This window comes from Oncorhynchus mykiss, chromosome 4 (genome assembly GCF_013265735.2).
Source record: "Oncorhynchus mykiss isolate Arlee chromosome 4, USDA_OmykA_1.1, whole genome shotgun sequence".
NCBI classification, from domain to species: domain Eukaryota; kingdom Metazoa; phylum Chordata; class Actinopteri; order Salmoniformes; family Salmonidae; genus Oncorhynchus; species Oncorhynchus mykiss.
Window position 1 is genome coordinate 34,760,594 of NC_048568.1, and position 23,479 is coordinate 34,784,072.

The following is a 23,479-nucleotide window of genomic DNA, read 5'->3' on the forward strand; positions in this document are numbered from 1 at the left end:
CACTGCTCTGAAAACTCACCATACTATCTGAGATATTTTATTTGCTAGAAGCAGAATAGAATATCAAACTAACAAATAATATAATGACACAACGACACACACTTAGGCCAGGATTTAATCTGATTGTAGATTTGGAAAATGCGCCATTAGCCGACATATGTCGTGTTTACTGTGAATATGGTCTCCACGAACGTGGGCACATTGCCTTTAGAACCTGCATTGATGACAAAGCACGATCAAATTGAATTCCGGCCTTACCTTTCTTCTTACCATAAACTGTTCTAATTAAGTTGGCAGCCATTTTTTAAAAACAGAAAGATAAAGTTATCCAGGTCACACATGTGATATCATTGAAAAGCCCAGAATGTCTCTCAAAGGGAAAACAGGAACTAACACAGTGGCATGTATGTCCTCAGAGATTAAGATCAAAAACAAATGTCTATTAGAGTGAACAAAGTGTAAATGCTGGTCCTTAGGAAGCTATAAATAGACATGTCATTATCATATCAGTTTCCTGTTGGCATTATGCAGCCATATCACTGTGTGTGTGTGTCACTACTATGTAACACAGTCTAAAGGCGTGCCACATGCTAGCCCCCTGGGAGCAGGATACAGTCAAGTGTTGTTGACATCCCCAATGGATCCCCATCCTGACACATACGACACACATATAACCAACAGATACACTATTCATGTGTGATCATCTCCTAACATTCAGACTCTAGGGGAATCCACACATTATATTCAGTGCCCTGAAAAAGTATTTCCCCCTTTCTGATTTTCTCTATTTTTGCAAATCTTTTACACATCTTCAACCAAAACCTAAAATGAGATAAAAGGAGCCTGACTGAACAAATAATAAAAAATGTGATACTGATTTCATTTTTTTTATAAACAGTTATACAACACCCAATGTCCCCGTGTGATAAAGTAATTACCCCCTTACAATCAATAACTGCTTGTGCCACATTTTGCTGCAATGACCACAACCAAACATTTCCTGTAGTTGTTGTTCAGCCTCTCACATCACTGTGGAGGAATGTTGGCCCACTCTTCCATGCAGAACTGCTTTAACTCAGCGATATTTGTGGGTTTCTGAGGATGAACTTCTTGTTTCAGGTCCTGCCACAACATCTCAATCGGGTTTGTATCAATGTGTGGATAATACATAAAAACATGAATCAACCATTCACATCTATTTTAAACCTTTATTTAACCTTACTGCAATATGCACATGATAAATCTTTATGTCAAGTTAAAAGTGAAAAAATACAGACTGGATATTCTTAAAAATAGACATTTGAATCATTCCTAAAATATGTGTTAACACACAAAGAAGAAAAAATAGAAATAGTTAATGTTCAACATACAATATAGACTGTCCTTATACATACTGTATATTCAACTGTAAACTATATGTAACAAAATACCCGACATGTAACATTTTACTAGTGGAACAGGTATGGTGAACTAGCTTGCTTGAGGTTTTGATATAACATATAGCCTAATTCAGCTTTACTAAGAGCAAGGTGAGGTTTCTTGCATCTAAAAACAAATATTTTTAAATGGAATAAGAAAATGGAATAGACTAGAACAATGCATGGATAGCAAAAATAATATAATTATTGAATATTAAAGTGTTGCTTTTAAAGTTTAGTACATTTCAGACAATAGTTTTTAAAGTCGTGCTCACGAGCCAAAATGGGTCCCCAAAAAATATGCACAATTGTGTACTACATCATCCATTTTGTATGATATGTCATATCCTGCAAAAAAAATGTTTTAAATGTTTGCAATTCGAAAATTTGACGAATTTCAATTCGTATAATATGGTACGAGTTTGTAAGTGCTTAAGATCCCGACTGCATCTAAGTGTAAATAATAAATAAATAATGTGTTAATGTCTGTTTTGTATGGTGTGCAGTAAAACCAAAACGCATATATTTTTTCAGCGCTTCATATCAATAACCATTCTACCTTGTTAGTGCACTAGAGTGCACATATCTAAAGATATAAAATACACTTTTCTAAATATACTTTCATGTGTAAAATTTGAACACCCTATGACATTTTCATTAAAAAAACTACATATTTGACCAAATACTATTAAAGACTACAATGTGATGGTGATGAGGATTGTAGGAAAGTGATCCTTTCTCTCCTCATGACAGAGAACATTAGGTGACATTGGTCCCTGATGTGAGTATTACATCTACAGTCCTAAACGATGTGTTTTTTTCTCCTGTTGATACAATATTCTCTGATAAAGATGTTTGTAATAATGTGTAAAAAAGAGAAATAATATACAATTCTGATAAACAATAAAGGTCCTACAGCTGATGACAGGGTTGTGTGCAACTAAGCATTTGCATAACGTATGATATCTCCCCACCACTAGGAGGCTCTTTACTTCTTGTCTTTGACATCTTTGTCAGGCTGCTCAATAAGTTCCCCCTTGTGATACTTCTGTCCGATCCCATAAGGCACGTGTGCAGCGATGGTCCCCAGCTCCTTGGCTCCCTCGATGTGGAACATCTGGTCGTCAAAGAATATGTGGGGCCGGATCTTCTGCAGGAGAGGCCCTTTGGGGGCCCCGGCTAGGAACAGGGCTTCGTCGATCTCCAGGCCCCAGCTCCTGAGGGTCTTGAGGACACGGGCCCCTGAGCTGGCTGCACTGCGGGCTGTTACCAGGTAGGTACGAATGGGGCAGGTCATACGCTCGTTCTTGGCGTAGAACTTTCTCTGGAGCTTCCCCAGCGCCTCCAGGAAACACTTCAAGGGACCCTGAGAGAAACAATGAGACATATTTTTTTACTTTTGTCCAAAATCAAAGCATATAATACATAAATGGGTTCCACTTTATTGGGCTAGCCCCCTATTATAGATGGTCTTTAGATATGCAACAACTTGGTAGGCATAAGGAAAGGGTTAGGTCTAGTATTAGGCATAGTGGGATAGTTAGTTAAATCTGACACAAACGGCCATGTCAAAAGCTAACATAATATGGAGACGTATTCTGCTTCAGAGTCCTCTCATGATCACCTGTGCAAGTGGTTTGTTCTCAAATTCCTTCTCGTGCTCAAAGAACGTGTCCAGGCCGTGTTGTTTCACGATGATCTCCGACTCGTCAGAGAAGAGGACTGCGTCCCCGTCAAAAGCTACTTTCAGCTGTGTGTCGGACAGCTGGTTCTCCACATCTCCAGATGCAAACATGGTCGCTGCAGCAATGCCTGTTTATAAGACATATGGGGCTTATACATGCTCATAACAAGTCTTGCAACGCTTTACAACAGTTATGGCTAGATGGTATAAAGCTACGGAAGTGACGCAAAAATTGCCATTCTCTCGCTGTGCGATTTGCCAGTTTCTGTTACTTTGGCAACAGCTAGCTAGAGAGTTAGGTCAGTTAGCTAACTATGAGTCACGAGACGATGACAATTAGCTGACAGAGGGCAATAACGACAACACGCCAAGCCAGTGTGAATGACCAGTGCACCGGCGTTGTGCTTCCCACTGGACAGCTGTACTTTCACTGAGTCGCCGGTAGCTAGTATAACGTGGACAATTTGTGTTTATTTTTTTCTAGGATTTATGTCTTGTACTACCAGAGAAATAACTCACACTGGTAAGCATCTAGATGTCACCGTGATACAGTCTACCCAATGGGGTGAACATGAATGGCAACAACACCGGGACACAATGTCCTTCATTCTACAACTACTGTGGAACTAGCTACCTAGGATGACAGGGGGATGACATTGGGAGGTGACAGTTACAGCAAGCACACGCAGACAAGCAACAGAACCCTCATCATCAGTAATTGATCAAAAATAAACAATCTTCAGTTTTATTAACTGAAACTGCACAATTATGTTGTGCGTAAAACTAACAGTGAAATCCGACTCATCCTCTCCAAAATTAAGTCTAAACTCTTATGGTAGTTCAATTCTAAACTCGTCCTTGGCTGTATATCATCTGGTCACAACCTATTACAACAGCATCATCCATGCATTATGTATGTAGGCTATTCTATAAAGTGTTATCACAATGTACATCTACAGTTTTTGAGTTAGTATCCATGCCAACCTAAACTATTCCATCACCATCTACCCTCCTCAATGGCCTCGGTGACTTTCTCTCCATCCCTGGAGAAGTACCGGTTGGTCATGCAGGCCTTGTCGTGGAAATTGCAAGATTATGTTATAATGCTTGTATTGCATTATAATGGTTGTTTTATTCGACAGAATAGTGTTCTGTTAACTATTATGTGTGTGTTCTACTGAGGTTGGGCCTCTATGAGATAACACTGACAGAGGAGATTTACGATGTCTTTGGGTGATTAAACCTAAAGAGCATTCCAGAGAACATGAGGTAATGTTTTTGTGCTATACCATACCAGGGTGAGATGGTTCCAGTTTGGAGTAGGAGGACCAGACACTGGTCTATACAATGAAAACTGTTGACACAACAGTTGCTGTCTGCTATGTATTATAGATACCTTTCATCCAAATCTTAACCTTGTGACCATTCCATGTATCTGTTGTTCGTCATGTAGGTTGAGAGGGGTGTTGTCACGCTCATCGTTGGAATGAGGTGAGGACCAAAGCGCAGCGTGGTAAGTGTTCATCATATATTTATTAAACCGAGAACACTAAACAAAATAACAAAGGAGAAACGCAACGAAGCAGTTCTGAAAGGTGACAAACACATAACAGAAAACAATCACCCATGAAACACAAAAAAAGGCTACCTAAGTATGATTCTCAATCAGAGACAACTAACGACACCTGCCTCAGATTGAGAACCATACCATGCCAAACACAAAACACAACATAGAAAAGGAACACAGAGAAAAGGAACTCACGCCCTGACCATACTAAAACAAAGACAAAACAAAAGAACTAAGGTCAGAACGTGACAGTCCCCCCCCCTCCCCCTCCCCCCATGGGGGAGGGTCTGGGTGGGTGTCTGTCTGCTGTGGCGGCTCCGACGTGGGACGTGGACCCCACTCCACCATAGTCTTTGTCAGCCTCCAACCTGCCTCCGTGTCCTCTTTAGAGCGGCGACCCTCGCCGCCGACCTTGGACTGTAGACCCTAGCCACGAGTCCCGATTTGACGGGAGACTCCGGTAGCTCCGGACAGGCGGGAGACTCCGGCAGCTCCGGACAGGCGGGAGACTCCGGCAGCTCCGGACAGGTGGGATACTCCAGCAGCTCCGGACAGGCGGGAGAATCCGGCAGCTCTGGACAGGCGGGAGCACCTGTAGGGAGGAGACGGAGAGACAGCCTGGTGCGGGGGGCTGCCACCGGAGGCCTGGTGTGTGGAGGAGGCACCGGCTAGACCGGACCGTGGAGGAGGCACCAGATAGACCGAACCGTGGAGGCGCATTGGAGGTTCTCGAGCACTGAGGCTGTACAACCCTACCTGGCTGGATGCTCCCCGTAGCCAGGCCAGTGCAGCGAGGTGGAATAGACCGCACTGGGCTGTGCTGGCGAACCGGGGATACCATGCGCAGGGCTGGTGCCATGTACCCCGGCCCGAGGAGACGCACTGGAGACCAGATGCGCTGAGCCGGCTTCATGGCACCTGGCTTGATGCCCACTCTAGCCCGGCCGATACAAGGAGCTGCAATGTAACGCACCGGGCTATGCCTGCGCACCGGGGACACCGTGCGCCTCACGGCATAGCACGGTGTATGCCCGGTCCACCTCTCTCCACGGTAAGCACGGGGAGTTGGCGCAGGTCTCCTACCTGACTTAGCCACACTCCCCACACTCCCCATGTGCCCCCTTCCCAATAAATTGTTGGGGCTGCCTCTCGTCCCAGCCCCGCTGCCGTGCTGCCTCCTCATATCACCACCGCTCAGCTTTAGCTGCCTCCAGCTCTGCCTTGGGGCGGCGATATTCCCCAGCCTGTGCCCAGGGTCCTTTGCCATCCAAAATCTCCTCCCATGCCCAGGAGTCTTGCGTTTTCGGCCGCTGCCCGTTAACACGCTGCTTGGTCCTTGGTTGGTGGGTGATTCTGTCACGCTCGTCGTTGGAATGAGGTGAGGACCAAAGCGCAGCGTGGTAAGTGTTCATCAAATATTTATTAAACCGAGAACACTAAACAAAATAACAAAGGAGAAACGCAACGAAACAGTTCTGAAAGGTGACAAACACATAACAGAAAATAATCACCCACCAAACACAAGTGGGAAATGGCTACCTAAGTATGATTCTCAATCAGAGACAACTAACGACACCTGCCTCTGAGTGAGCACCATACCAGGCCAAACGCAAAACACAACATAGAAAAAGGAACATAGACAACCCACCCAACTTACGCCCTGACCAAACTAAAACAAAGACATAACAAAATAACTAAGGTCAGAATGTGACAGTTGTATCTTTGCTATAAAAGATCTCAGTAGCCATTGTGTTGACACTTTCAATGGTTCAATAGAAATGGTGAATCGTTGAAAGTCATAGCTATTGCAAAGCTCTTATTATTAAAGATTTAGTTTAAGTATAACTCTGACTTGTGTGTTAAGTTTGTCTCTCTATTTGATATTAAAGAAATTAACCACCACAGCCTTCCGATTGCCAATGGGGCTTTGCCCTCCCGTCATACAGATTCTCTCTGTCACGAATCCCGTTTCCTGAGTCTGTTTTTTGCCTATGTTCTGTCCTGGAGTGTTTTTTCCGGCGTCCTGGAACGCACCCTGTCTGGTTGCCGGGCAATGTAGCCAGTTGGGGTTTCTGATTACCCGCACCTGTATCCCATCAGCTATCTGCACACCTGGTCCTGATCATAATCTCTCCTCTTCATAAGCCCGGACCTGACATCCATTCCCTGCCGGATCGTTAGCCATGAACAGTATGTTGTGCCAGAGTATCAGCCTCAAGTTGGATAGAATTTGTTTTGTTGTTTGTTACGTATTGCTTGCCTTAAACTTACCTCCGTTTGTTTTGTCTTCAGTTACTCACCCGGATCATTTACCCCATTCCCGCCTGGTCGTCGTCGGATTCCGCTTCCCCATTGGATCCACCTATTTACTCCCATCAACTCACCACCGCTGCCCGCTACGCCACCTGGATATATCTAACCATTCACTTTCACTTGTAAATAAATACTCACCTTCTTCCTACTCTCCTTGTCCTGGTCTGCTTCTGGGTTCGATTTTGAAGAAACCTGACACTCTCAGTGGTTAAATCTGATGTAGAGGGAACCATTGTTTTTTATCAGAAACTCATAGAAATGTGATGGTATGGTCATCAGGCTGGTAGCCAAAGATTGCAACTACATATCATGAACAACAGCATATAAACATTAAAAACAACATATTTGGTCAAAAGAACATCATATAGTTGGAAGTCCAATCATGCAATGAAACATGAATATACATTGCAAAACAGGTAGCCATGAAGTGCTTTAAAAGGCTGGTCATGGCTCACATCAACACCATTATCCCAGAAACCATAGACCCACTCCAATTTGCATACCTCACCAACAGATCTACAGATGACGCAATCTCTGTTGCACTCCACACAGCTCTTTCCCACCTGGTGGTAAGGATAGGTAACCACACATCTGCCACGCTGATCCTCAACATAGGGGCCCCTCAGGGGTGCGTGCTCAGTCCCCTCCTGTACTCACTGTTCACCCATGACTGCATGGCCAGGAACAACTCCAACACCATCATTAAGTGTGCCAACGACACAACAGTGGTAGGCTTGATCACCGACAATCATGAGACAGCCTATAGAGAGGTCAGATACCTGGCCGTGTGGAGCCAGGATAACAACCTCTCCCTCAACGTGATCAAGACAAATTAGATAAATGTGGACTACAGGAAAAGGAGGATCGAGCATGCCCCCATTCTCATCGACGGGGCTGTAGTGGAGCAGGTTAAGAGCTACAAGTTCCTTGCTGTCCACATCACCAACAAACTATCATGGTCCAAACAAACCAAGACAGTCTTAATTAAAGAAGGCACAACAAAGCCCCCTCAGGAGACAGAAAATATTTGGCGTGGGTCCTCAAATATAATTTGATTTGATTTGAGATATGTCTTAAAACACTGTAGACGTGGCGGTGACATTGCAATACGTGTGGCAGAGCATTATGAGTGTTATAGGCATGTTTTACAGAGCATGGTGGTTGATGCTGTTGATGATGCACACCCCGACCTGGGCTTGGTTATTAGTCATCAGGACGATATCAAACGGCTCCTCACTGTCGGGGTAGAGCTACCTCAGTCTGGAGTTCACCGTCATCAGAGCCTGTAGTGTGTGTGTGTGTGAGTGTGTGTGAGTGTAAATTAGTGTGTGTTTTTAGGACAAAATTGACACGGGTATTAAAAAACAATTACACAACCTGCCTGGTTTGTACTAGTCTAGACCAACTACAACCTGGCTGGATTGTACTAGACTAGTATTTTCCCCATATTTTACACTGAATGTTATCAGATCTTCAACCAAAACTTAATATTAGATGAAAGGAACAAATAACATAATATGTAATACTTATTTTTATTTTTTTTATAAACTATGTTAATCTTGGAACTCCCTCTCCCGGATCCGAGAGAATTGTCATCAACTGACACTAATTAGCATAACGCAATGGACAAAAAATATTACTAGAAAATATTCATATTCACTAAATCACAAGTGAAATATATTGAAACACACTTCTGTTAATCACCCTGTCATCTCAGAATTTGAAATTATGCTTTACAGTCAAAGCAAGACAAGCATTTGTGTAAGTTTATCGATAGCCTAGCATAGCATTATGCCTAGCTAGCAGCAGGCAGCTTGGTCACAAAAATCAGAAAAGCAATCAAATTAAATAGTTTACCTTTGATGAGCTTCGGATGTTTTCACTCACGAGAAAACACAGCAAATGTTCATTTTGTGCCATAAAGATTATTTTTATAGCTGAAACACATCCCTTTGTATTTCCCGTTTGGTTGAGAAATCCACCGGAAACTGCGGTCACAACAACGCCGAAAAATATTCCAAATTACATCCATAATATCGACAGAAACATGGCAAACGTTTTTTATAATCAATCCTCAAGGTGTTTTTCAAATATCTATTCGATAATATATCAACTGGGACAGGTGGCCTCTTAGTAAGAAAGAGAGAAACAATGGCTGCATTTGTCTTTTACGCACAAAACACTCTGAGAGCCTACAGCTGACCACTGACGCAATGTTGTCGTTCAGGCTCATTTTTCTAAATAAAAGCCTGAAACTACTGTATATATTGTGACACTAGAAGAAAAAGGAATCTGGTTGATATCTCATTCACTGCTCAATAGGGACTCATAGGAACGCAGAGCTTTCTAAATAAGAGTCCCTTCCTGATTGGAATTTTCTCAGGCTTTCGCCTGCAATATCAGTTCTGTTATACTCACAGACAATATTTTTACAGTTTTGGAAACTTTAGAGTGTTTTCTATCCTAAGATGTCAATTATATGCATATTCTAGCATCTTGTCCTGACAAAATAGCCTGTTTACTTTGGGAACGTTATTTTTCCAAAAATGAAAATAGTGCCCCCTAGTTTCAAGAAGGTTTAAATGTCCAATGTTTAAAGTAATTTCCTCATTCCATTCAATAACTGCTTGTGTCACTTAGTTATTGTTCAGTCTCTCACATCACTGTGGAGGAATTGTGACCCACTCTCCCATGCAGAACTCCTTTAACTCAGCGACGTTTGTGGGTTTTTGAGCATGAACTGCTCATGTCAGGTCCTGACACAGCATCTCAATTGGTTTGTATCAATGTGCCGCTAAAACATAAAAACATGAATCAACCATTCACATTTTACTGCAATATACATATGATAAACCCTTTCTGTTCATTTAAAAGTGAAAAAATACAGACGGGATATTCTTACAAATTGAAATTAGTTTCCGAAAATATGTGTCACAATATGATAATTTTTTTTATGTCAACATACAATATAGACTGTCCTTATACATAATCTATATTCAACTGTAAACTATTTGTAACAAAATGCCTGACATGTAACATTTTACTGGTGGAACAGGTATGTTGAACTAGCTTGCTTGAGATACAGTGCATTCAGAAAGTATTCAGACTCCTTGACTTTTTCCATATTTTGTTACGTTACAGCCTTCTTCTAAAATTGATTACATTTTTTTTAATCCTCAATCTACACACAATACCCCATAATGACAAAGTGAAAACAGATTTTTAGATTTTGGGGAAAATGTAAATAAACAAAACAAACAGAAGTACTTTATTCACATACAGTACCAGTCTAAAGTTTGGACACCCCTACTTAGTCAAGTGTTTTTCTTTATTTTTACTATTTTCAACATTGTAGAAACATCAGAACTATGAAATAACACATATGGAATCATGTAGTAACCAAAAAAAAGTCTAACAAATAAAATATAAAATATTTTATATTTTCAAATTCTTCAAAGTAGCTCCAATTGGACCTTGATGACAGCTTTGCACACTCTTGGCATTCTCTCAACCTGCTTCATGAGGTAGTCACCTGGAATGCATTTCAATTAACAGATGTGATTTCCTTTTTAATGCATTTGAGATAATCAGTTGTGTTATGAAAAGGTAGGGGTGGTATACAGAAAATAGCCCTATTTGGTAAAAGAACAAGTCCATATTATGGCAAGAGCAGCTCAAATAAGGAAGGAGAAACAGCAGTCCATCATTAATTTAAGACATAAAGGTCAGTCAATCCGCAACATTTCAAGGAGTTTCTTCAAACGCAGTTGCAAAAACTATCAAGTGCTATGATGAAACTGGGACTTCTGCTGCAGAGAAAAAGTTAATTAGAGTTAACTGCACCTCAGATTTTAGCCCAAATAAATGCTTCACAGAGTTCAAGTAACAGAAACATCTCAGCATCAACTGTTCAGAGGAGACTGTGTGAATCAGACCTTTGTGGTCAAATTGCTGTAAAGAAACCACTAATACCATTTGTTTTTCAACAGGACAATGACCCAAAACACACCTCCAGGCTATGTAAGGGCTATTTGACCAAGACGGAGAGTGATGGAGTGCTAAATCAGATGACCTAGCCTACACAATCACCCGACCTCAACCCAATTGAGATGGTTTGGGATGAGTTGGACTGCAGAGTGAAGGAAAAGCAGCCATCAAGTGCTCAGCATGTGTGGGAACACCTCTTAAAGATCGGGTGAATTTTTTCAACATTTTGTAAAAAATCGCGCAAAATTTCAACGTCCTGCTACTCATGCCAGGAATATAGTATATGCATATGATTAGTATGTGTGGATAGAAAACACTCTGAAGTTTCTAAAACTGGTTAAATCATGTCTGTGACTATAACAGAACGTGTGTAGCAGGCAAAACCCCAAGGAAAACTGTTCACAAAAAAATATATATATATCTCTCCGCCAGTTCTCTGTATTGTCTATGGCAAGGGAAAATAGATAGCGCCCAGTTTACAGTTCCTACAGCTTCCACACGATGTCGCCAGACTTGGCAATTTGGTTGAAGTTAATCCTTGGTGAAATGAGGAATAGGCACTTCTTGTCATCGGGTACACCGGGGGAAGTTATGAAAGAGAGAATATCGACCATGATTTCAAGACTTGCTGCTATTGAATACAGATCGCCCCGTGATCAATTTGATCGATTATTAACGTTTACTAATACCTAAAGTTGGATTACAAAAGTAGTTTGAAGTGTTTTGTCAAAGTTTATAGGCAACTTTTTTAATTTAAAAAAATGACGTTGCGTTTTGGAAAGCTGTTTTTTCCTGGATCAGACGGGCTTCATAAATGGACATTTTGGGTATACATGGACGGATTTAATCGAAAAAAATACCCAATTGTGATGTTTATGGGACATATTGGAGTGCCAACAAAGAAGCTCGTCAAAGGTAATGAATGTTTTATATTTTATTTCTGCGTTTTGTGTAGCGCCGGCTACGCTAATTCTTTTGTTTACGTCCCCTTCAGATATTTCGGGGGTTGCATGCTATCAGATAATAGCTTCTCATGCTTTCCCCGAAAAGTATTTTAAAAATCTGACATGTTGGCTAGATTCACAACGAGTGTAGCTTTAATTGAGTACCCTGCATGTGTGTTTTAATGAAAGTTTGAGTTTTATCGAGTACTATTAGCATTTGGCGTTGCGCATTTCCATTTCCTGTTGGCTAGGTGAGACGCTAGCGTCTCACCTTGCTCTAAGAGGTTTTAAGACTGTTGGAAAAGCATCCCCCATGAAGCTGGTTAATAGAATGCCAAGAGCGTACAATGCGGTCATCAAGGCAAAGGGTGACTACTTTGAAGAATCTTTTCTCAAATATACATGATTCCATATGTGTTATTTCATAGTTTTGATGTCTTCACTACTTTTCTGCAATGTATAAAAAGGCAAAAATAAAGAAAAATCCTTGAATTAATGGGTGTGTCCAAACTTTTGTCTGGTACTGTAAGTATTCAAACTCTTGCTCAGATTCGAAATTGAGCTCAGGTTCAGCCTGTTTCCATTAATCATCCTTGAGATGTTTCTACAACTTGATTGGAGTCCACCTGTGGTAAATTAAATTAATTGGACATGATTTGGAAAGGCACAAACCTCTCTATATAAGGTCCCACAGTTGACATTGCATGACAGAGCAAAAACAAAGCCATGAGGTCGAAGGAATTGTCCTTAGAGCTCCGAGACAGGATTACCAAAACAATTCTGCAGCATTGAAGGTCCTCAAGAACACAGTGGACTCCATCATCCTTAAATGAAAGAAGTTTGGATCCACCAAGACTCTTCCTAGAGCTGGCCGCGCGGCCAAACTGAGCATTCGGGGAAGAAGGGCCTTGGTCAGGGAGGTGACCAAGAACCTGATGGTCACTCTGACAGAGATCTAGAGTTTCACTAGGAGATGGGAGAACCTTCCAGAAGGAAAACCATCTCTGCAGCACTCCACCAATCAGGCCTTTATAGTAGAGTGGCCAGATGGAAGCCACTCCTCAGTAAAAGGCACATGGCAGCCCGCATGGAGTTTGCCAAAAGGCACCTAAAGGACTCTCAGACCATGAGAAAACAGTTATTTTGGTCTGATGAAACCAAGATTGACTCTTTAGCCTGAATGAAGGTTCACCTTCCAAAAGGACAATGACCCTAAGCACACAGCCAAGACAATGCATGAGTGGCTTCGGGACAAGACACTGAATGTCTTTGAGTGTCCCAGCCAGAGCCCAGACTTGAACCCTTATCGAACATCTCTGGATAGACCTAAAAAGAGCTCTGTAGCGACGCTCCCCATCCAACCTCTCAACCACAGTTTGAGAGGATCTCCATAGAAGAATGGGAGAAACTACCCAAATACAGGTGTGCCAAGATTGTAGAGTCATACTCAAGAAGATTCAAGGCTGTATTTGCAGGCAAAGGTGCTTCAACATAGTACTGAGTAAAGGGTCTGAATACTTATGTAAATGTGATATTTCATTTTAAATACATTTGCATAAATATCTAAAAACCAGTTTTTCTTTGTAATTATGGGATATTGTGCATAGATCGATGAAGGAATTATAACAACTGGATCATTTTTAGAATAAGGCTGTAATTTAACAGAATGTGGAAAAAGTCAAGGGGTCTGAATACTTTCCGAATGCACTGTATATAGCCATATAGCCTAATATAGCTTTACTAAGAGCAAGGTGAGGTTTCTTGCATCTAAAAAGTTATATTTTTTAAATGGAATGGGAAAATGGAAAAGATTAGAACAATGCATGGATAGTAAAAATAATGAATGTTAAAGTGATGCTCCTAAAGTTAAGTACATTTCAGCCAGTACTTTTGAAAGTTGAGCTCACGAGCCAAAACTGTTCCACGAGACATTTGCACAATTGTGTACTTTGCCATCCATTTTGTATGATATGTTACATCCTGCAAATTTGTATTTTTTTATGTTAGCAATTCGTATGATATGTTACGAATTCCATTTCATACAATATGTTAAGATCCCGGACTGCATCTTTAAGTGTAAATAATAGTGTGTTAATTAAAGTCTGTTTTGTATGGTGTATTAAGGGGGAATGGTAAGTGCTTGTAGAAATTAACGCACCCAAATGTATTATGATCTCCGTACAAATCTGTGCCCAATGTCTAATTGGTCACAACGCAGGAAAGCAAGTAAAGACCTCTTTATCAAGCCTACCAGTCCTCTAGGGCACATTTGTAGGAAGAAAATTGTAGAAAAAATGTGTGTGACATTTTGCTATCATTTTGCTATTGCTATCTAAGCTTTGTGGGACACCGAATCATGGAACAATGTCTTGTAACAGGAACTTAGCCACGGTCTTTGCTTCCTCATTTGATGTGGGGAAGGCTTGGAGTAACTGTCACCCATTACCACCGCTCTCTCTCTCTCCAGTTCATGGTTCGAATCACAATTACAACTTTTGATTAATTATAAACTTCTTAACAATTTTCAGTGTTTACACATATTTCAATTTCAACCAATGTCCCTGAATTTTCTGGTGAAGGTGATGAGACGTCACCAGAAATTCAGAACAGGAGTAATTCAAAAACATTTTCTATAGCTGGTTTACATTGGGTTTGTAAGTACATTTCTCATCAGGAGAAATTACACGTGTTAAGCCAAAATTAAGACAATAGATACTTCAGTAAACTTCATTTGTGTGCCCTTTAAGGTGCATCCTGTTTAACCCATGAAGAGCCTACTAAAATAAAATAGAAAAATCCCATCAAATAAATCAGACATGGTATTAACACCACTGACACATATTCATACTTATAGATGGGTGGGGGGTGTGTATATACTGTATATATATATATATATGTGTGTGTGTGTGTATATATATATACATATATATATATATATATATATATATATATGTATGTGTGTGTGTGTGTGATAAAACGTAGGCCAAAGCGAACTAATGGCGATGCCTAAATTTCGGAGCTCCCTCAACCGCCTACAACCTTAAGCCTTCCTGTGACATCGGCTGTTGTAGGTGTCCTGGAGGGCAGGTAGTTTGCCCCCGGTGATGCGTTGTGCAGACCTCACCACCCTCTGGAGAGTCCTGTGGTTGTGGGAGGTGCATTCACCGTACCAGGTGGTGATACAACCCGACATGATGCTCTCAATTGTGCACCTGTAAAAGTTAGTGAGGGTTTTTGATGACAAGCCAACTTTTTCAGCCTCCTGAGGTTGAAGAGGCATTGTTGCGCCGTCTTCACCTTACTGTTTGTGTGGCTGGACCCTTTCAGTTTGTCGGTGATATGTACACCGAGGAACTTAAAACTTTCTACATTCTCCACTGCTGTCCCGTCAATGTGGAGGTGCTCCCTTTGCTGTTTCCTGAAGTCCACTATCATCTCCTTTGTTTTGCTGACATTGAGTGAGAGGTTATTTTCCTGACACCACACTCCGAGGGCCCTCACCTCCTCCCTGTAGGCCGTCTCGTCGTTGTTGGTAATCAAGCCTACCTCTGTAGTGTCTGCAAACTTGATGATTGAGTTGGAAGCCTGCATGGCTACGCAGTCGTGGGTAAACACCCTTGTGGGGCCCAAGTGTTGAGAATCAGTGGAGTGGAGATGTAGTTTCAACCCTTCACCACCTGGGGGCAGCCCATCAGGAAGTCCAGGACCAAATTGCACAGGGCGGGTTCGAGACCCAGGGTCTAAAGTTTAATGATGAGTATGGAGGGTACTATGGTGTTGTCAATGAACAGTATTATTACATAGATATTCCTCTTGTCCAGATGTGATAGGGCAGTGTGCAGTGTGATGGCTATTGCATCGTCTGTGGACCAATTGGGGCGGTAAGCAAATTGAAGTGGGTCTAGGGTGACAGTTGGAGTGGAGTTGATATGATCCTTGACTAGTTTCTCAAAGCACTTCATGATGACAGAAGTGAGTGCTACGGGGCGATAGTCATTTAGTTCAGTTACCTTTGGCTTTCTTGGGAACAGGAACAGGAACAATTGTGGCCATTTTGAAGCATGTGGAGACAGTAGACTGGGATAGGGAGGAATTGAATATATATTTAAACACACCAGCCAGCAGCTCTGTGCTTGCTGTGAGGACGCGGCTAGGGATGCCGTCTGGGCCGGCAGCCTTGCGAGGGTTAACACGTTTAAATGTTTTACACACCGATTATTCTACACTGATTATCCACCTACCTTTTCAACCTTCTATCAGTTTATTTTGCTACGGCTTCTAACGTCCATTTTACCTTTTGCTAGTGTCATGACGTTGGCCCGGGGGTAGGTTTATGACAGTCATAAATACCTCTTTCCCCCTTTTTCCTCTCTCTACCCTACTGATGTTACATTTGCAAACCCCTTGGTTAACATAGAGATTCTGGGAACATCAGAAGGTGGGGGGAAATGAACTATATTCTGGTAATCCGACCAATTGAACATATGCGGTGGTACTTAATGGATATGATGTCAGTTCGGTTGTCATCTGAGACATTCTCATCAATGATAAGATGACAAACTCTACAGTGGAAAGTCTACACATCAGAGTTATCGGATTCACATGGAATTTTTATTCAATTTAAATGTTTGAATGTTAAATTATGTGCGATGGGATGAAATGTGATTTTAGCTTCTAAAATGTGAGATTTGGGTTTTCATAAGGTAGGCTCTGCTCAATCAGTGGCCCGTCCCTGTGAAGGGACATGGGCTATAAAACTTTTCAAACACACCCTCCTCTCCCTTCCTATATAAAGCCTTGACGACAATATAACCTCCTGTTTCGAGGATGTGAGGACGACGGTCCGATGTCAGAATGGTTCAGATAATAACTACAGAACGAAGCCAACATCAGCGTGAGCTTTGGTTGCGAATGGTGTGAACTTTGAACTCTTATTCACTACAGAAGTGATACCTCCTAGCCGTTGAGTTAGCAACAGCAGCTGCAAACGAGGGTTAGGAAGGAAGAGACAGAGTATGCCGTCTATCACACAACGACGTTACTACAACGTATCCAATTGACCACCAGAGACATTCTTCAAAGGACAATGGACTCGGTTTGGCAATACGGCCTTCCATCTACCACCAACCTACCGAAGCGCAGGTCAGAGTAAATATTTATTGCATTTTCCTTTTCCAAATGGCCGGTAATTTAGAATGCATAAAATACTGTATTTACGATAGCACAGCTTCTTCCTTTGGTCCTCAGTCTTCCCGCTCTTTCACTCAAACCCAGCCCCTTTTCTTTTGTGTAACAAGCTGTCATATCTGTTCCGCCCGCTAGGGACGTTTTCCTTTATGACGTAATTTGTAATCAAGGTAAGATTAATTATGTGTATGTGTAATTCTGTGTGATTACTTAGGTATTTAGTAAATAAATAATTAAACCCAATTTTGTATTGCTGATTCAACTTGTTAGCCAGGGTTTGTGAAGATAACCAAGAATTTACAACTTTCAGATGAGACTGAATTAAGGTGACGATTAATATTGACTGCTATTGATGTAAAATATTACTAGATCTTTAAGAGTTTATTCGGAAGATAACAGCTCTACAAATATTATTTTGTGGTGTCCCGACTCTCTAGTTAATTACATTTACATGATAACCTCAATCAGGTAATATTAATTACGGAGAAATTATTTTATAGAATAGCATGTCATATCACTTAATCCGGCATAGCCAAAGACACGACACTAGTCTGGTTTAACTCTTCACGAGGCTCTGATTAACATGGCAATGATATTTGTCATCGGAGGCGGTTTAAAAAGCATGGAAGATGCATCAGTCTTTGTCTGAGACTTTATTTCCCAGACTCTTTAGACAGTTAAACAATGCTTTAACCTTATCTTTATCAAATGATCCATAAGGGGACCACTCTAAATATTTCTCAGAATACTTTTTACACCACTTACGTATGTCTACGTGTGGGTGAGCGAGCTGTATTTTTCCAGCTGATTCAAACTCTGAATACCTTTCTACCTACTTTGAAGTATGGTCAAACTCAGAAAACTTTTCCTGTAGTCTATCACGTGATTATGTGTCCTTTAAAGTGCGGTCAAACTCTGAATGCCCACTACTGATCAATATTAACCGGCCAGATTCATTATTATAAGACAAATTGTTCTGCCAAATTGAACCCCAACATTCTTTGGTTGAGGATGACGAGATCTTTCACCATTAGGCTTGGCTGGAAAACAGACAGTCCCTCACAGATATTTTTGAATAAGGTCTCTTACTGTTTTAAGTTGTGGCCAGAGGGATTTCTGAGTCCAAGCCGAGCGAGACGGTTCAAAAAGTCAGGTTGTTCTCATCTGGGTCACGGCACCAAATGTTGTGGAAAATTAGATCCAAAGATTAAGGCAGAGACTAATTAATGATAAATTATGAAAATCTTTAATACAAGCAGCTAAAAGGGAGATCGATCTCTGATTTCACAGGGAAGAACTCAAGGAAGAAATGGTTACATTTCCCTTATATAGTGGGATGTGATAATGCTAATCATATTGTTTACACAACAGTTATTTTAATGCAATCAACAATTCCGGAATGGCCTTGGGTGCAGACATACCAGGAGTCTATGAAGGGAATAACATCACAGTCCAACACAGAACATATCCCTTCAGCTCACCACTAATTCTGCCACCACAGTATGCATTAAAACCAAAATTCATATTTTTTTGCAGCACTTCATATCAATGAACATTCTACCTTGTAAGTGCTCCCTTTCAAACGTTTACTAGAGTACACATATCTTTACCAATCCACTATGCAAAGTACCTCAAAGCTATGTTAAATCGCAATACACAAAACCATGACATGCATGTGCAGAATAGAGAAGTCTGGATACGGGAGTGTTGAAAAAAAAGCCAAATCTCAGACTGGCCAATAAAATGAAAAGATTAAGATGGGCTAATGAACACTGACACTGGACAGAGGAACTCTGTCTAGAAGGCCAGCATCCCAGAGTTGCCTGTTCACTGTTGACGTTGAGACTGCTGTTTTGCGGGTGCTATTTAATGAAGCTGCCAGTTGAGGACTTGTGAGGCGTCTGTTTATCAAACTAGACACTCTAATGTACTTGTCCTGTTGCTCAGTTGTGCACCGAGGCCTCACACTCCTCTTTCTATTCTGGTTAGAGCCAGTTTGCGCTGTTCGGTGAAGGGAGTAGTACACAACTTTGTACGAGATCTTCAGTTTCTTGGCAATTTCTCGCCTTAATTTCTCAGAACAAGAATAGACTGACAAGTTTCAGAAGAAAGGTCTTTGTTTTTGGTCATTTTGAACCTGTAATCAAATCCACAAATGCTGATGCTCCAGATACTCAACTAGTCTAAAGAAGGCCAGTTTTATTGCTTCTTTAATCAGTACAACTGTTTTCAGCTGTGCTAACATAATTGCAAAAGGGTTTTCAAATGATCAATTAGCCTTTCAAAATGATAAACTTGGATTAGCTAAAACAACGTGCCATTGGAACACAGGAATGATGGTTGCTGATAATGGGCCTCTGTACGCCTATGTAGATATTCCATAAAAATATGCCGTTTCCAGCTATAATAGTCATTTACCACATTAACAATGTGTACACTGTATTTCTGATCAATTTAATGTTATTTTAATAGACAAAAAAATGCTTTTCTTTCAAAAACAAGGACAATTCTAAGTGACCCCAAACTTTTGAACAGTAGTGTATGTGGTGATGATGATGAGGACTACCTGGTCTGAGGACTCCTTGCTGTGCCCAGTTCACCTGGTTGTGCTGCTGCTCCAGTTTCAACTGTTCTGCCTGTGGCTATGGAACCCTGACCTGTTCACCGGACATGCTACTTTGTCTCGGACCTGTCGTTTTTGACTCTCTCTCTCTCTACTGCACCTGCTGTCTCTAACTCTAAATGCTCAGCTATGAAAAGCCAACTGACAATTACTCCTGAGGTGCTGACCTGTTACACTCTATTATTATTATTTGACCCTGCTGGTTATCTATGTGATTGATTGATGATTATTGTAGGAGAGTGATCCTTTCTCTACTTATGACAGAGAACATAAGGTGACATTGGTCCCTGATGTGAGTATTACATATTCAGTCCTAAACTATGTGTTTTTCTCTCTGTTAATACAATACATGTATATTCTGATATAGGTATTTGTAATAAAGTGGAAATAGAGACAAATAACACAAAATCCTGAACTAAAAAAAGATGAGAAACAATAAAGATACTACAGCTGATGACAGGGTTGTGTGTAACTAATCTTTTGCATAACATGTGATACCATCCCACTACTAGGAGACTCACTACTTCTTGTCTTTGACATCTTTGTCAGGCTGCTCAATAAGTTCCCCCTTGTGTTACTACTGTCCGATCCCATAAGGCACGTGTGCAGCGATGGTCCCCATCTTTATGGCCTCCTCGATGTGAAACATCTGGTCTTCAAAGAATATGTGGGGCCTGATCTCCTGCAGGATGGGACCTTTGGGTGCCCCGGCTAGGAACCGGATGTCATCGATCTCCAATTCCCAGCTCCTGAGGGTATTAAGGACACGGGCCCTCGAGCAGTCGTCTCCACGAGACGTTACCAGGTAGGTACGAATGGGGCAGGTCATACGCTCGTTCTTGGCGTAGAACTTTCTCTGGAGCTTCACCAGAGCCTCCAGGAAACACTTCAAGGGACCCTGAGTGAATGAATGAGACACAGGGTTGGCTTAGTATTATTTTTACTTTTGTCCAAAATCAAAGAATATAATACATCCACGGGTTCCACTTTATTAGGATAGTCCCCTATTATAGATGTTCTTTAGATATGCAATAACTTGGTAGGTATAAGGAAAGGGTTAGCTAGGATTAGGGATAGTGCGATAGTTACTTAAAACGTTTGCTGCTAGTTAGTTGAATGTCTATAACCGCTCTATAAGGAAATAAGGAAATAAAGGAAATCTGACACAAACGGCCATGTTAAAATCCAACATAAAATAGTCCCCTCATGATCACCTTTGTAAGAGGTGTGTTCTCTAATGTTTTCTCGTGCTCAAGGAATGCGTCCAGGCCATGTTGTTTGAAGATGATCTCTGACTCGTCAGAGAAGAGGACTGCGTCCCCGTCAAAAGCTACTTTCAGCTGTGTGTCGGACAGCTGGTTCGCCACATCTCCAGATGCAAACATGGTCGCTGCAGCAATGCCTGTTTATAAGACATAAGGGGCTTATGCATGCTCATTACAAGTCATACAAACCATTACAATGGTTATGGCTAGATAGTATAAAGCTACAGATGGATTTGCATTGCTATTAAAACAGCTAGCTAGATCGTTAGGTTAGTTAGCTAGATTTGATTCCCTAGGTGATGAGAGTAAATGTACTTATAACTAACTGGTTTCCCCATTCATCTGTGATGACAGCTAGTGTTCATATGGATGTCACCATGACATGCCAATTAGCTAACGTTATTGCTCTCTGTAATCACAACGAAATCGTAGATCTACAGTTTTTGACTTAGCATCCATGCTAATCTAAACCAGTCCATCCTAAACCAGAAGCATCTTCACCTACCCTCCTCAATGGCCTCAGTGACTTTCTCTCCATCCTTGGAGAGGTACAGGTTGGTCATGCAGGCCTTCAGATAGCCAATGGGGCTTTGACCTCCCGTCATACAGAATCTCTCAATGGTTAAATCTGTGAGAGGGAACCATTGTTTTTTATCAGAAACTCATAGAAATATGATGGTATGGTCGTCAGGCTGGTAGCCAAAGATTGCCACTACATATCATCAACAACAGCATTTAAACATTAAAAACAACATATTTGGTCAAAAGAACAACATCAAGTTGGATGTCCAATCATTCAATGAAACATGAACATACATTGCAAAACAGGTGTGTCTTGTAACATTGTAGGCGTGGCTGAAACATTGCAGTACGAGTTTCAGAGCATTATTTGAGATGTATGCGTGTTGTAGGCGTGTTATACGCACTGTAGTGTTTGATGCTTTTGATGAGGCGCACCCCGACCTGGGCGTGGTTATTAGTCATCAGGACGATATCAAACAGCTCCTCACTGTCGGGGTAGAGATGCCTCAGTCTGGAGTTTACCATCATCAGAGCCTGCAGTGTGTGTTTTCAGGGATTAAGAAATTATGACACAACCTGGCTGGTTTGTATTAGACCAACTACAACCTGGCTGGTTTGTATTAGACCAACTACAACCTGGCTGGTTTGTATTAGACCAACGACAACCTGGCTGGTTTGTATTAGACCAACTACAACCTGGCTGGTTTGTATTAGACCAACTACAACCTGGCTGGTTTGTATTAGACCAACTACAACCTGGCTGGTTTGTCTTAGACAAACTACAACCTGGCTGGTTTGTACTAGACTAGACCAACTACCACATGGCTGGTGTGTACTAGACTAGACCAACTACAACCTGGCTGGTTGGTACTAGACTAGACCTACTATAACCTGGCTGGTTTGTACTAGACTAGACCAACTACAACCAGGCTGGTTTGTACTAGACTAGACCAACTACAACCAGGCTGGTTTGTATTAGACTAGACCAACTACAACCTGGATGGTTTGTATTAGACTAGACCAACTACAACCTGGCTGGTTTGTATTAGACTAGACCAACTACAACCTGGCTGGTTGGTACTAGACTTGACCTACTACAACCTGGCTGGTTGGTACTACACTAGACCAACTACAACCAGGCTGGTTTGTATTAGACTAGACCAACTACAACCTGGCTGGTTGGTACTAGACTAGATCCTCGCTGGTGTATATTAGAACAAAAAAAAACTGGATGCAGTGTATTAGACCAGACCAACTACAACATGTCTTGTGTGTACTAGACTAGACCAACTACAACCTGGCTGGTGTGTACTACACTAGACCAACTACAACCTGAATGGTTTGTAAGAGACTAGACCAACTACAACATGGCTGGTTTGTACCAGACTAGATCAACTAATCCCCTGGCTGGTTTAAACTAGACTAGAACAACTACAACCTGGCTGGTGTGTACTAGACCAACTACATTCTGGCTTTTTTGTACTAAAAAACAAGAATATTCTCCCAAAATGTTATTAATGCATTCATGTATAGATGGTGTGCATAATTGTGGGAAACAACATTGGCTATTGTAATTCTGGCCCAACACTATTCTAGATGCATTACACAAATTGCATATAGGCCTAAAGACATTGGCAACACAGAGTGAATGAGGTTTCACATTCACCTACAATACAGAATCTATATGAAGTCGTAGTGCAACCCCACCCTCTTATACTCCCATATACAGACATGCAGGTAGGCAATATCTTTAATTAATCCAATCCCTCTAATATACCTTCACAAGGGGAAACGCAACACCTGGCATGAGTGGCTCATTCTCGCGATCCTGTTGATTCATGTAGGCCATATACTTCTCGACTCCCTCTTCCTGATAGATCTTCCGTTCCTCATCCATGTTGAAAAGGGTTCGAGAGGAGACGGTGATTGTTACGGCATTTTGGGGTTTGGGCTATTTGGAAAACAAGAT

General features: G+C 41.4%; 2 protein-coding genes across 2 annotated transcripts in view; both read right to left on the minus strand.

Moving 5' to 3' along the window:
• Nucleotides 1-23,479, minus strand: part of LOC110522547 (cytosolic 5'-nucleotidase 1A) — a 52,779-nt gene that overhangs the window by 29,048 nt on the left and 252 nt on the right. The gene's annotated exons all lie outside the window — the stretch shown is intronic.
• Nucleotides 1,195-22,036, minus strand: LOC118964468 (cytosolic 5'-nucleotidase 1A-like). Its single transcript, XM_036976156.1, has 4 exons — nt 21,915-22,036; nt 21,494-21,616; nt 3,043-3,230; nt 1,195-2,784 (listed from the first exon to the last, which is right to left on the minus strand). The coding sequence occupies exons 1-4, from the start codon at nt 22,033-22,035 to the stop codon at nt 2,407-2,409; spliced, it is 810 nt and encodes a 269-aa protein (XP_036832051.1). The 5' UTR covers nt 22,036; the 3' UTR covers nt 1,195-2,406.

Bases quoted from the DNA above. Each gene is read 5' to 3' on its own strand.
- LOC118964468 (XM_036976156.1), bottom strand. From the start codon at position 22,035: ATGGTAAACTCCAGACTGAGGCATCTCTACCCCGACAGTGAGGAGCTG. The intron at 3,231-21,493 runs GTAGGTGAAGAT...TCTTATAAACAG, and splicing joins CACTGAGGCCATTGAGGAGG to GCATTGCTGCAGCGACCATG. The intron at 2,785-3,042 runs GTGATCATGAGA...TGTTTCTCTCAG, and splicing joins AGAACAAACCACTTGCACAG to GGTCCCTTGAAGTGTTTCCT.